The sequence below is a fragment of the Neopelma chrysocephalum genome, unplaced genomic scaffold, assembly GCF_003984885.1.
Source record: "Neopelma chrysocephalum unplaced genomic scaffold, ASM398488v2 Primary Assembly neopelma1_121, whole genome shotgun sequence".
Taxonomy (NCBI): Eukaryota; Metazoa; Chordata; class Aves; order Passeriformes; family Pipridae; genus Neopelma; species Neopelma chrysocephalum.
In genome coordinates this window covers 545,414-560,046 of record NW_020897783.1, presented here as the reverse complement: position 1 = coordinate 560,046, position 14,633 = coordinate 545,414, and the positions used below count along the sequence as shown (strand labels likewise).

General features: G+C 40.1%; 1 protein-coding gene across 4 annotated transcripts in view; it reads left to right on the top strand.

The window, feature by feature from the left end:
• Positions 1-225: 225 nt before the first annotated feature.
• Positions 226-14,633, top strand: part of LOC113974486 (uncharacterized protein F13E9.13, mitochondrial-like) — a 37,152-nt gene continuing 22,744 nt past the window's right edge. For all 4 annotated transcript variants that reach the window (XM_027697645.1, XM_027697643.1, XM_027697644.1 and 1 more), the window contains exons 1-5: positions 226-267; positions 379-454; positions 1,617-1,699; positions 8,491-8,671; positions 13,102-13,252. In XM_027697645.1, coding sequence (XP_027553446.1) covers positions 259-267; positions 379-454; positions 1,617-1,699; positions 8,491-8,671; positions 13,102-13,252 — 500 coding nt within the window. In that variant the 5' untranslated portion in view covers positions 226-258. The remainder of the gene's footprint in view (positions 268-378; positions 455-1,616; positions 1,700-8,490; positions 8,672-13,101; positions 13,253-14,633) is intronic.

The window sequence follows — 14,633 nt, the reverse complement described above, 5'->3', positions numbered from 1 at the left end:
GGCCCGGGGGCGGAGGCCCCGCGCGCGGGGACGGGCGGGGCGGGGCCGCCCGCGCGCGGGAGCGGCGCGGAGCCCGCGCGCGGGGCTGGAGGGGCGGGGCCGGGGGCCAAAGGGGCGGGGCCAAGAGCGAGAGGGGCGATGCCCGGAAGAAAGGGGCGGGGATAAGGACGAGAAGGGCGGGGCCTGTGTGGGAAGGGGGCGGGACAGGGGGCGGGGTTATGACGCGCACCCGGAAGCGGGGGGCGCAGCACGTGGGACATGTCCGGGGTGAGCGTAGCGGGGACGAGACCGGGATCCTGATCCCGATCCCGATCCCAATCCCGACTCCGGTCCCGGCCCCGTCCCGCTCCGCTCACGCCCTCCTTCCCCTCCCCGCAGGTCGTGCGGCGGCCCGCGCTGTTCGGGCGGCTGAAGGCGGCGGTCATTGGGATGGTGCACGTGGGAGCGCTGCCAGGTAAGCGCTGGGCGGGCGGCACGGCCAGCGGGATCCGCACCCGGACCCGAACCGGGACCAGGACTAGGACCGGGTCCCCACTCGCCGGTGTCACCCCTTGGCCCGGCTGCGGCCTCCCCGAGTAAAGCCCGCGCCGCTGGGAGCCTCTTCAGTCCCTTCAGCCGCCGCCACGGGCCGCTCGTGAAGTGCCCTAAGTTTGGGCATCTCCCCGTTTCAGAGGTAAAAAAAGGCAGGAGACGGTTCCCCGTAAGGAGCGAGGCTGAGAAAACAAAGGTTTGGTGTTGATGAGCTCAGTGTTTTAAGAAGCAGTGAGTTGCACGAATAAGCATTAGGACAGGGTACCGGTTGGATAGAGCTCCCACAGTGGGAAGCTCAGACAGCAGGCAGGTCTGTGCCAGCCTGGCCTCCCCGTCCCCCTTTCCAAGGACTCGGGGGGAGCGGAGCTGATCACAGCAACCTTGACGGGCTGGTGCCCAGAGCTCACCCTGCTCCACGTTTTCCCAGAAGCAGCCTCCAGGCACTGTCCAGCCTTCCCCATGCTGTGAAATCTGACAAAGCTGTCAGAGGGCTCAGCACAGCCCCCATTTCAGATTCTCACTGCCTGATTTAGGAGCCTAAATATCAGAAACTACTTTGGAGTTGATCTTAATGAAAGCTCATGGAACTCCAGCAAAATCCATGTGTGTTCATTTCTGCTATGGAACACTTAATGCTGAAGGTCAGATAGGATCAGCCTTGCAGATTCAAGATAGCTTTAACTGATTTTAAACTCACTGGTGTTTAGCACAGGTATTCTGCAGACCTAGAGGTTGGTCTTGCCCATAGGTTGTACTGTCCAGAACATCATTAATGCAGGATAAATTATGATAAGTGGAGGAATAGCAAGCTAAGAGCAGACCTGGTGCAGTAAGGGATTATAGCAGACATTCCTCAAGTTTATGAATTAGATTTAGGAGCTGAATGGTTACAGCAGATGTGCCAAGTTCAGCTAAGGAAAGAGATGTCACTAAGGTGTGTCACAAGGAGACAGAGCAGCCTTTTAGCAAGTTTACCCTGTATCTCCCTATTTCAGCCTGCCAATCCCTGTAGCTGTCCTACCCAAGAGCTGTCACTGCCCATGTGTTTGATTTGTGCCCTGGAGTATGCAGCATTATTCTTGCAGGGACACCAAGAAGTTCTCTTCCGCTGACCCAGATCGTTGATCAAGCTTGTCAAGAGGCAGAAGCTTACAGGGATGCTGGAATTGTAAGTTTTGTTTCTTTCTTCCTGTGGCAGCCATTAAACAAAACCACTTCTGCATAGCCAATATTTTAAATTGATCCGGTACTTCATCAAAAGCATCCTAAGCCACACGGTTTAGGGAAATGTCTAAATACACGTCTTTTATTTCAACACAGTAAGTAGGCCTTCCAGATTACAAAGAAAACCATAAAATAAGTATCACTTGCACCCAAAATAATTAAAGAAGTTTAGATTCAAGTTGTACAATTCAAGTTAAGTTGGATGACCATCAACTTCTAAGAGTCAAGTCCATTGAAGGGGTAAGAAGAAAAAAAGGAAAGTGGGCTGCAGCATGGATTGTTGGTGGCATTCTAGGTCTCTGGCTGTAGAATGCTTCATCCATCCAGTCTGACAAGCAACTGTATTTTTAGGTCTGTACAGCACTCTGGTTTCATGGAGTCCTGGAGGATTGCCATGTGCACAGCTGATACACTGCATCCATACCTCAGGCACCTGTAGGGTGCAGGATCACCCCACCTTTGTGTCTGTACCAAAACAGCACAGATAATTCAGGGACTAAAAAAGTAAAGCTTAGGTAGGCCCTTCTCAGCCCTCTTTAACTCTTCAGGGCCCCAGCAGCAAATATGCCTCTGTTTTGCACATCCAGAGGAGAAGGCCCAAAAGGGCAGTCTCAGCTAGAGGCAAGAAGAGGCAGAATTGCTGTTGGACCTTAAGTGCTGTAGTAATCTTCATAGGTCAGTAGATTTTAACAGGGTGTGTGTCCTTTTGAAAGGTCAGATATGTTTTAAACATTTCATTACACCTTGTCTAGGGGTGTTGATGTGCTTTTTCTTTGACCTGCTCACAGCTTTGTGAACATTTTATGGTGGTGTACAAGACTGAAAATGTCTTAAGTGAACAAACAGTCACTGCTGTTTTCAGCAAAACTTCAATAACAAGCAAGTTGAAACAGTTTAATGTATAAACTAGAGTGATACTTTACAGAGGGAACAAAATTGAATGCAAGAGCTTAGTCTAAATTATAAAAGACCCAAGTCAAAATGCAAGACAAGTCACATGAAGTAGGTTATGGGCAGAGCGCTAGTAAGGCTAAATTAGGCAAGAATGCTGAGAATAGAATTGTTTTGAAAGGACAAGCAGCATTCTGGTAGAATGATGTTTACATAGGTGGGCTTCAGTGCCTGTGAACCAGATTAGCACATGCAAGATGTCCACCCAGTTAGAATAGTCTTTAACTGCAAGTTGAACAGAATGAGTAAGTTTTCTTCCTTTTCATGCCAGCTGAAAGAACAGGTGTGAAATAGCTCTGTTTTCTGTAGTCACCTTATATTTTGTTGTTACAGTATCACCATGAGATATAATGTAATTTGATCTATGTCAGAAGAGTGGCAAATACTAGTCTCTGTCTTCCTGTGTCAGAGGAGGTGGTTGCACAAGTAATCTATAACTCATAAAGTCATTGCCCCACATTCCACCGCCTGTTTACCCATTTCCCTTACGTAATAATTACACTTTGAATCCTGTAGCAGCAGGGGGAAGACACCAAGTATACCCAAAGGTGAGGGAGGGTACAGAAGCAGTTACTTACACTGTTGGCCTGCACAAAGCTGGAGCAGCTTTAAGACAAGCTTTAAAAACAGTACTAACACAAAACTTTGCTTTGGCTTTTAAACGTCATCTTTTCAACGGTTGTAATAAATTGGGCAATTCTTTGAACTTAAATATATTTTTAAACCTACCTGTCAGATGAGGTGAATGCAGTCATTTCTCTACACATTTGGACAAACTCAGGGCTTAAAGTTATGCTTAGTTTATTTCCTGTAAAAGGCACTATGCATTCCACAGCAATCTTCATTCTAAAGGTCTATATAGAATAGTGTTACAGCAATATAACAAACAAATCCTTTATTAATGCTATAAATGTCAGAGATAATCAGGAGAGCTTCTGTAAGTTCAGTAGGGTTGCCTAATGCTTTCTGCAATTCACTTCTTTAGTTTTTCTGGTACTTTAAGAGAAATGCAAGTTTTCATGATAAATATTTCAGGACCTTCCCAGCTTTTGCACAGAGATCACCACTCTTCCAGACTGTCCTGCTTTTTTAGGGAGAATTGTGTTTCTTGCTCAGTATTCCAAATGAACTGTTAAGCTGTCTGTTTTTCTTGTGGAAGAAGAGCTAGAAAAACTTAAAGGGTTTTTTTTTCCATGGATGCTTCTACTGACAGTGTTTCCAAATGCCGCCTACAGTACCCTTTAAGAAGATCCATAACCATTTGCTGCTATTAGATGTTTTACATATTGTCTTAAGTTGCTTGAATTGCTCTTAATGTGGAAAAAGGAAGTATATGGTCTTGCTCACTCCATACGCATTGCACTTGGAAGTAAATCCTGGTATATTCAGAGGAAGGTGACTTGTCTGACACATTAGCAGCTTAACATAATAAATATGAAAGATTTGTGATATTAGAGCACAGTAATGAAAACAAGTGAGTGCTCAGTTAGGAAGCCATCTGTGCTCAAAATGTATATGGTTTGTACTCGTGTGTTGCTAAATAATGAAATTCCCTAGACAAGATTTTGTAAGCAGCAGAGTATGGGGCATTATAATCCCTCCAATTTGTACATGCTTTTGTTTAAGAAAGATGCAAAATATATATTCAAGTTAACTTTTATTAATTCCATTCAGCCTGGCTGGCACTTGCTTTCTAGCCAGAAAATAGAGCACAAGTTGCCTCTGATTTCATTGGTAAAGATTATTTGACTACAGGTTGCTGTTTCCTGACTGTAGCTACTTGAGTAGCTGACATTAAAAACAGTTGCCAGTATATGTTTTACATTGTTTTTTGTTTTTTTTTTAAATGAAGAGTTTTAAGCCTGCTACTCTTATAACTACAGTGATAAGTGGAATTCAAAATGCTTAGAATTTAATAACAGTGGAGACAGAATAAACTAGTATTCTTGTATGGAAGAACATAGGTAGTTATCACCTGGATTACAGAGGTGAACATTTCAAATCTTAACTATATTACAGTAAAATAAAACAGCAGACAAACCTCCCCACAGCTGTCTCCTATGGTATGTGCAGGAGAACATAAGATAGTTACCTCTGTTAAGGCAGTGATCTGCTCTGGAGGTGAGTTTTTAAAGGAATTGTTGGGAGGCTGTGCTTAGATACAGCAATTAAATGCTCTGCAAAGGCACTTGATTTCCTTTATAAGGGGCACATGTCTGTGGTGAGGGAAAAGCTGTAATAGCCTTTGTACACACCTGAGCCTGTAGAATAACAGGTATGGTGCAGACTCCCCCTTTCCTTCCTGCTGGATGGAGCAGGGCTGTTGAGCTTGCAAAGGTGTGTGTTGGTGTGCACATGTTTGCAGGTAAAACCTTTCTGTTTGGGGGAAACAATGGGGTTAAAGTTTCCCTGGGGAAAAGTTATGTTAAGTCTATGCTCAGTTAAAACTTGTACAACTGTTGCATCTGTTGTGGTTTATAGTGTTGTGGCTATTTTTGAGGCTTTTCTTCTGTGGTGCCTGTGGGGCTGAAGTGTTTTAAGAGGTTGTTTCTGTAAGTGGAATAAAGCTAAGGAAATTATTTCTCTATATAATCAGAGAGCTATTTAAATGACCTATTTTTCGGTAGCTGACTGTGATACAAAGGGCACTTCACACATGTAGCACTTCAGAAGTAATTCAACCTAAAAAGAAAATATATTGTTTGAGAATTACTTATAATAATGCTATTACATATAAGCAACACTTGAGTTATCTTAATATTGAATGGAAAAGGAACACAAAAGGTATTTGCTAGAGTTTTGTCTCATACTATCTAAATAAATTCTGCTTTGGAGGATATAATGCAGTAGCTGTTTCCATAGATTTCTAAACTATAAGCTTAAGTTCCAAGAACTTTAATTTAGCATAACTGTTTTTTTTCCTCCCCATTTTAATTAGCTGTCTGATAGTACAGAAGTCTGTCTTATATACATATCAATTCAGTAAACACAGAAATCTGTGGTGTTATATTTTTATATAAAATGTAAAAGAAAGCTTTGACTTAATGCCTCTGTAATTCAGCTTTCTGTATTGCAGAACATATGTTGTTCTTTTTTTAATTAAACAAAACAGACTATGCAAAAGAACGTAGTCTATTGGATGGTACCAAAAGAATAACACATTATTAAGGTACTACCAAAAATATTCACTGTAATAGTGGACCTTCAGGCCATAGGAAGAGACAGTTGCTGAAAAGTGAAGATAGTAAGTTTGAGGCAGAAGAGAGAAATTTTGGAGTCCTCCCATATGCCTGCATTTTGAGCTGGAATTCAATCAGATACTTGTTATGCATAGTACTATGGCTAGGTTTTTTATAATTTTTAAAATGAATTAATTCATTAATCTATCTAATGGAATAATTTGCTTTGTGCAAATCCTGAACTATCAAAGCAGTAGCAACTCACAGAAAGCTCAATTTCACTGTGGAATTGCTATGGAATTCTGCCAGCCCATTCTCTTGCTTTTTTGGCTGCTGTGTGGTTCTTTAGGAGCTGAACATTTGAAGTCCCATTCCCAGTCACCTTTCTTCCTATGTGTCCTGTTGAGGTGGATTCTTGGCTGCCTGAAAGCCTTGGGCTGCTGTTTGGCAGGTCCTCCTGGCCCTTATGATAAGCTTGGAGTTTCCCAGATACCCAGATTTTGGTGAAGTCTGCCAAGTAGATCATTCTTGAGCCGAGGGCTTCCAGATTTTGTGGTCTCAAGGAATTACCTGGGTTTGATGGTTCATTGCATTTTTTGAATTTGTTTTGTTAAAATTTTATAGTTCTGCATTAATCCTTTTGCTACATTCAACTACTGACCAACTTTGTATTCTTGCTCAGCCTGACCTGATTGTTTATGTGTAGAGAGGGCAAAAGACCATGGGATTTCTCTTTCTGTTGGTACACAAAGGATTCTGTAGTTGTTCCTGAAGTACAAGACTATTTGGTCAGTTCAGTTTGGTTGGAACAGCCCTGATCTCAGTCCAGAGGAACTGAATAAAAATTTGTGCTTTTTTTTCTTTCAATTTCTGCAAATGCTGTGGGTTTTCTTAGGGCAGGTTGTCATCTCTGTCACATGGCTACTTCCCATCACAGGTACAGAAGTGTGGGTGTTACATATTGAATTGGACATAGAAACAAAGTCAAGGACAGATATTTTGGTTGGTTGTCCTATCCAGTTTTCTTAATTCAGGTTTTTTTTGGACTGGAATTATGTAATTAAATATGTTGATGAAGCACCAAATAGTGCATAGGTTTAATGTGAAGTGCTCTTCATAGCAGGTCACCTTGCACATAATAGGTTGTGTCCCTTTGTGTTTTAGGTAGCGTGTATTTTGTGTGTTTAAATATTCAGCTGTAAGTAATTTGGGAAAGGCAGCTGTGGCCTGGTGCACTGAACATATGTGTGTCATGTGCTTGGGCTGACCATGTTGTTTCATCAGATTATGTCCATTCTCAGTTCTCCTCATCCTCTGTGTTAGGTGTTCATTTATGATGTCTGTGGCTTAGCCTGTAATTCAGCCATTAAATGCTGACTGCATTTTATATACTGTCTTACCTGCCAAAAGGGCTTCTACACTACAACAAAGATTAGAGAAGCATTACATATGAAAGTTTACAAAAAAGGAAATATTTTTATTTTGCTTCCTTTTCTTCATTCTGTGTTATTATTAACCAAGCTGCTATGTTTAATCTCTACTTGTATTCCCTCCCTGCCCCCTCAAATGTTTGGTTTTTTTCTATTCTGGTCCAGTTACAATATCTTTGAAATGTAAAGCTCTCATTTTAAAGGATTAAGATGTGTGATAAGATTCCAGAGAGCAGAATTTATTTTCTATGTGTGCAGTTAGTTTGTCTATTAAACTTTTTGAATTTTTAGAATGAAGCTCATGACAAATGTCTAGTTTCTTTTAATATTCTCACTGCAAGTGCAAAATATCAGGCCTGGAATATGTTTCAAGGCTATATTTTTACTTTTGTTATTAGTCCTTGACAAAATTATATATGATTTGTTGTTGCAAACTTTCTGGAATACAGTGATTGGAAAAGTGCATGGTAGCAGGTAATGTACAAAGATTTTCAATAAATTGCATAAATTGTATTAGCAGAGTATTTTATCATCACTCCAGTGTTTGCTGAGAGTAGTCCATGTGGAAGGAGAGGTCTAATAGATAATAAATAGCAATATCTTTCTTCCAGTAATTCTGAATATGGAATGGGAGAAATATCAATAGTTAATACTATGGTATTAGGCGTACTACAAATACACACAATAAACAAAAAATTCCTTTATTTATCCAAAATAACACTTATTTTCTGACATTAATTGCATTGAAAATTGCCCTGATTATCTCCAAATCCTCTGTTATCCAAATATACTCAATATCCTGTATTCCCCTTGGATGACTGAAATTTGACTTTACACTATTTTTAATGAAGTATAAGATTTAACTCATTTGCCCATAGTTCACATTTTAGGATGGATCAAAGGAAACCAAATTGATGAATGCATAATTAAAACCACATCTATTTCTCCTCATGATTTCCCTGTGAATACCGTGCTGTTGATGAAAGCACTTCTATAAGTGGTCGTCCGCATCAAATGCATCAACACAATTTACTGCAGGTAGCCCTGCCTCTGAAGGAAAACCTTTAAACTTGCATGTCTCTTCATACAAAACAGGATGAGGGTAAACTACCCACGTGTTTAAAGTTCCTTTTTGCACGGCGTAATCATATTTTTTTGTATAACAATCTCCCCAGGATGGCTTGATAGTAGAAAACATGCACGACCTCCCGTACACGGTGTGTCCCGGGCCCGAGGTCACAGCAGCAATGACAGTGGTTGGTGCTGCAGTGAGACAGAGCTGCCCCCATCTCCCACTGGGTGTCCAGGTCCTGAGTGCTGCAAACCACCAGGCAGTAGCAGTGGCTCTGGCTGCAGGTAAATAGAAATGACTCATCAGTTATTACTGCTGTTTGCCATGGCATTTACTCTCTGCAAATTGCGCATTGTACTAACATAGATACCATGAAAAATGAGACATGAAAAGCTCACTGTACCCTGAAAAAGCAGAAATTAGATTTTTGAGGAAGATGCCTGCTTGATTGTAATAGATGATACTTGTGCACTGCTCCAGTTGGAGGCAGCTGAAAATCCCAAGGCCGCTGCAGCAGCTTTCTTGGTGAAACCTGTCTAAATGTAGTGATTAGTTTAAACCTACTCATGTCTAAAAGCTACCTTTGGTGTAACTCTATTTACTTCAGCTAAATTGTATTTGAGGATCAATTTAACCCACTGTGGTTAAGCATCCTGTTTCAGCATCTAATAATATGTTGTTGCTACTACTGTTTTCATTGTCTCTTTTAATGAATGGATGGAATGAAGCTTTTTATATAATAACAACTAATGAATGTACAGATAGCCAAACTACTTAAATTGCATTTTGGGGGAATTAAATATAAATTAATCTATCTTTATTGCATGAATCCTAGACTTGCTAACCTTTCTGCTCCTACTGCTTACTGAAGTAATTTTAGTTTTTTATGTGTAACATTCCGTGATGTAAAGATGGGGGTTGACTTAATGGGGAAAGCTTGTACTTCCTAAATTCATAAATTGAGAGTTAATGCATGTTTTTTGCCCAAATTGCTTATGTGATTGCAGTAAGGTTGCACATTTTTGACTCTAAAAATTTTATAGAGTCAGGCAGAAGATGCTGGTGTTCACTGAAAACCACACTTCAGGTAAAATAATATAGGGTAACATACCTGCAGTGGCAGTTTTAATTATGCTGAATATATTCTGAAAGTTTTACATTCTTGTTAGTATGTGTGTTTTGGTCTCAGATTTGTTTTGTGTGCTCTGAAATCGGAAGTTGCCATTTTCGAAGCTACTTGACAAAACCTGATTTTTATTGCTACAGCAGAACCTGTATGAAAACCTAAAATAAAAACACTAACAGAATCCAGTTTGGTTTTGGAGATTGCATTCATGTGGGACACTTGAGGGACATAGGTGTTTGCAAAAATAGTACACACCTTATTTTTAAAAGCAATGGTCAGATTGTTAACGAGTTACGTGTCCTTTGAGGAGCAAAAATTATCTCTAAATAAGGGATATAGTGCAGGAACAATGCATTTCTCTTCTCAGCAATTATTAATGAGGGAGAGAATTCCTGGAGGGCTTGAGTTTTGCTCAGCTCTACTACTGTTCTGCACTATTTGCTCTGTAACTGGAGAACACCAGCCAGGAAGGGCCTGTGTTTAATGCATTTCATTGCACTTCTCTAAAAATGATTGTCTCAAGTTCACTGAACAGAAAAGCAAAAAAAAAAAATCACTTTAAGCAAAATCATAGTAAAGTGAGTGCTACTTTGTAGACAGCAAATCTCTGAGTAGTTTTTCTGTAGGAACCTAGTAGTGACTCTAGTGTCAATACAATTTTAATAGGTGGATATTAATAAAGCAAGTCCTGGGTGCTTTCACTACAAAAATAACTTGCTAAAGGTGTTTTAGCTAAAAAGCATATGTAGCATCTTGTACTATGACTACTATGCAGTCATTTCATTTTCCCTGTGGAAATTCCTATCTTTGGTAGAAATAACCACCCTGAAGAGAACCACACAGGGAATTTATAAATGGTCTCTAGGAGAAGGTAATGATTTTATTTTGTAAAGGGCAGGGGAAAATCAGCAGGTTTACAGTGTGACTAGAAGCTCAACTTCAGCAACATGTGGTTGTGCTAATAAATGTGTTGTGGGTAGCCAAATAGTAACAGATGAAATTACTGAATTTTCCCAGCAGCTTGGCAGATAGATCTGAAAATAACAGTCATAAATCAGGGGATGAGGCATCTGAGGAGGTCGGGATTTTCTTTTTTTTTTTTTTTTTCATTTAATTTGGTTCTTTAGGAAACATTTATTTATTCAATTAGGCATTAAAGAATGGAATGCCAGCAAAACTGTGTTTGTTCTGGGTGCTTCAGCAAAGGTGTGGGGCAATGGTAGGAGAATAGTGGGGGACTTGCTTTTGAGAAAGACATAAGCTCAAGTTCCTTGAGCAGGCCTTGCTGTGGCTGGTCACTTGATTCCATGTTCTTAACATAATCTTAAAATTCTGTTTTTAGGTTTCATTGGAAACTTCCTGTTCTTGTTTTCCAGTGAGACTGCAAAATGTTTTGTTCCCATATAAGTCAGAAATGGGACTGCCTAGTAACTATTCAGCAGCTATTACTTTTCAACTTGCCAAATGTGAAAGTAAGCAGTGGTATCATTCTCACAACTTTATGAGCGTAAAAATGAATTCATTAGTGGAATCTGATTATGGCTTCATAAAACAGAAGGATAATGATATGGTGCCTGCACCTATTACACTTGGTTAAAATTTTTATTTTCATGGCCTCCAAAAACCCAGATCGAGAGTGCAGCCTTGTTAAACTAAGTACCATACTAATGTTCAGCAAAAAGTCTTTAATTACTACATTAAGGAAACACAAACCAAGTGTCAACAAACATGTAAGCAGTGACCTTAATAAATGAAATTACTCAAAGAATAGCTCCTGTCCTGAGTTAAACATTGACTGCTGTGAAAGTGTAACATGTCTCTAGTCCCTTCAATAGTCTTGTGATTAGAGAAATAATTTTTCTTATTTAACTCTGAATTGTTCTGTAAGCTTGGGTGTTGTAATAGAATCTATAGGTTTTGTTCCCAGATGCAGAAGTCTCAATCAGGCTGTTTGCAGTGTGTTTATTACCTGATGTCTACAAACACCTGTAGCTGTACTTGTGGCACACTCTTGACTTTGGATCCTGAGAATATTCCGTGCTTTTCAGCCACTAATCTCAAGGCACAGGACAGCTTGCATTTCATTTGGCATCCGTCTGTGATGTTTCTTGTTAGCTGGAGTCTGTGTTGCTAAGCAATACAGGCTCTTCTCTATCAGGCATAAGCTGCTGTTTCTGCAACTTCAGGGCTTTGGGAGTGAAAACTGAAATTTTAAAATAAACAGGCACCTTGTCATTTGGTAAATACATTTTCAAGATCATTTCTGTTTGTATCTGAAATGTGCTAAGGTGATGCCTCTGTTGCCTAAGCAGTTCTCTGGTGGGTGGGACTGCATTCTTGATGGCTGCTTCCACATGCATTGCTTTCCTTGGTATGATGTCAGCTCTAATTAAACGTGCAGCTGATTCCAAAGCTGGAGCAGCAGCAGCAGAGCTTCAGAAGGGCTTGGAAGAGCCCTCTAAAGCAAACTGGAATAACAGCAAAATTGCACAAGATGAGTGCAGAGCTTCTGTGCAGAGATGTTAAGTGACAGGTGAAATAAACTTCAGCACTGTGAAAGACTTGGGAGAACAGGGAAGTAGAATAAGGGAGTCAGGATTCAGTCTTGTGCCTTACAACTACAGGCTTATTACATTATGGTCCAAGGCTTCAGTATTACAACACAGATATTTCAAGGCTGTGTAGAGGGTCCCTGATAGTCAATGAATGGCCTGTGTGAAGTAATTATTGTTTGTAATCTTCCTCTTAAATATCTATCCCACAAAACCTTCCTAGTGCAAAACATTACTGAATATGGTGGAAGCCGTGCTGCTGAGACGTGGTAGAATTGATGGTCAGAGTAAGTTTGAAATACAGTGGAAAACATTTCGCCCTTCCCAAACCTTACCTTTTCATACCTTTGACACAGCTCTACAAGTGATTTATTGAGGTGGTGCTGTGTAGAAAACATGCTACACCAAGATGGAGTCAGATGGGTTGTGTTTCAGGCTGTGTTTTCATGCCTAACTTCGTAAAGAAAGATGACAATGCTATTCCTCTGTGTCCGTGTCCTTGATGGTTTTTGACCTGATAGCCAACTTGAGGCACATTTAACAGGGGAGTAGATGTTGGGAAAGAAGTAATAGAATGAAAGAGTTTCTTGAAAGAGGGAAGAGATGCAAGTTAATGACCCTTTTTGGAGAGAAAAGGATAAAGGAGCTGTGTTTTGACCTACCTGCTCCTCTGTCAGTGTGTGCCCACTGGCACCTCAGGGCAAGAGGCAGGGCAGGGTGTGCAGCTGCCTTTTCTGAGCCACACAGGAACAAACTGAGGGGCTGAGAAAGAAGGGAACCACGGGGATAGAGAGAAAATTGGTGTGCTTTATGGGAGAGGTTGGAGCTAAAAGTAGTAAGATGGAAAGAGGTCAGAATATGGGTGAAAATAAAGCATGTAAAACTTAAATTTGTGGAAAAGTGACGTTGGTTAGTCCTCAAACATATGGAAGAACTTGTGTTGGCATCAAATAAGAAGGGCAGTAAGGTGGATTTTTGTTTGGATTTGGTATTTCTGTTTTCCAGTCTTTAAAATACTGCTTTTTATTGTTTTCAGGTCTTGATTTTATCCGGGCTGAAGGGTTTGTGTTTTCTCATGTGGCTGATGAAGGGATTATAAATGCCTGTGCAGGTGACCTGCTACGATACAGAAAACAAGTTGGAGCAGAGAACGTTCAAATTTTTGCTGATATTAAAAAGAAACATAGGTAAATATAAGCAATATTTTTTGTAAATATGGATATAATTGTGATCTTATATTTTTCCCCATTTTCTGATTATTAGGGCAAATTTAGTGTCAGGACCATTAATGATATAGGGAGTTTATTATTTAAGCAAGGTCTTGCAATGCTGTTGAGGGATACATTTAAAAATAAATTTGCACCTTTAAGTTGCTGGTTGCTCTATCTGTGAAGTTCGTAGTTGTTTAACATCTAGGATTTAAAAATGCAGACTAAAAGTCTTGCATCTGGTATTAAGTGAGATTTTATAGGCTTGTGTATATGCCTATTATGTGTAAGGAAATTTTGTTTCTGGAGGTTATGGATCTAAGGTTATTTTTTAGTCATGTAAGCAGTTTCCATATAAAAGCATCCAAATCTTATTTTGGCATTTTAAAAATCTTTCTTCTCTTTCCTGCCAATAATACTGATTTCTTCTACTAAATCAGTGCTGTCTATGTACAGGTTATGTTCTGTGATTATCAAACAGAAGAAACTTATGACAAATGAATACAGTTTCTTTTCTACTGCTACTTTATCTTACCTGTCACATGTACTTTCAGCAATTTAGATGTCACTCTGTTTTTTTTTTCCTCAGAAGAACTGCTCAAGTGCTATGTATTATACATGCTAAATAACCTAATTAAAATGTTTGTGTGTAGTATGTGAGTAATCATGAGAATAGCCAAGTCTGGAAGATCTTAAATATATAATAAGCAAGTAATAAATTTCAAAAGAGAAAGTAAACTAGCAGTGTGGTCAAATTAAGCTTTTCAGGTACTTTCAGAGTGTTTTCTTTCTAATGATTTTTGATATATATAAATAAAATACATTTCATTAGACTTTTCTGTAAAAGAAATTGATTACATCATATCACCTTTTTTTTTTTAAGTCTTGACAGCTGGTGAATTGATATTTGGTTATGCTTCCCATTGTTCAAAGGGTGTGCTTTTTAAGAAAGGAAAAGAGGTTCCTGTTTCAGGCAGATTCATAAGCTCAGAAGAAAATGTTGGTTGAGGTTTTTCATGTAGAAAAATACACCTGCCACTGAGAGCTGCTATGCTCCTGTTCTTTAAATGAGGACAGACTATTTTTGTAGTCTGCTTGCTGTGTTGCAGCCACCTTCCATGTGTGAGTTTTAGGATGCCAACTACTCTTCAGCCCTTTTTCAATGTCGTTGTATATGTTAGGTACTTAAGCCTGCCTTTCACCAGCTGCAGAAAGGGAATGACTTCCTTTTCCATACACTGGCAAATGTGCTGCCTCTGAATATGGCCAGACCATGCCCTCTCCCAAGTGTTGTCCACAGACTGATCCATGAGGAGGTTGGTGCCTTCACCACCTCAAAAGTGCAACATGTTGGCCATAG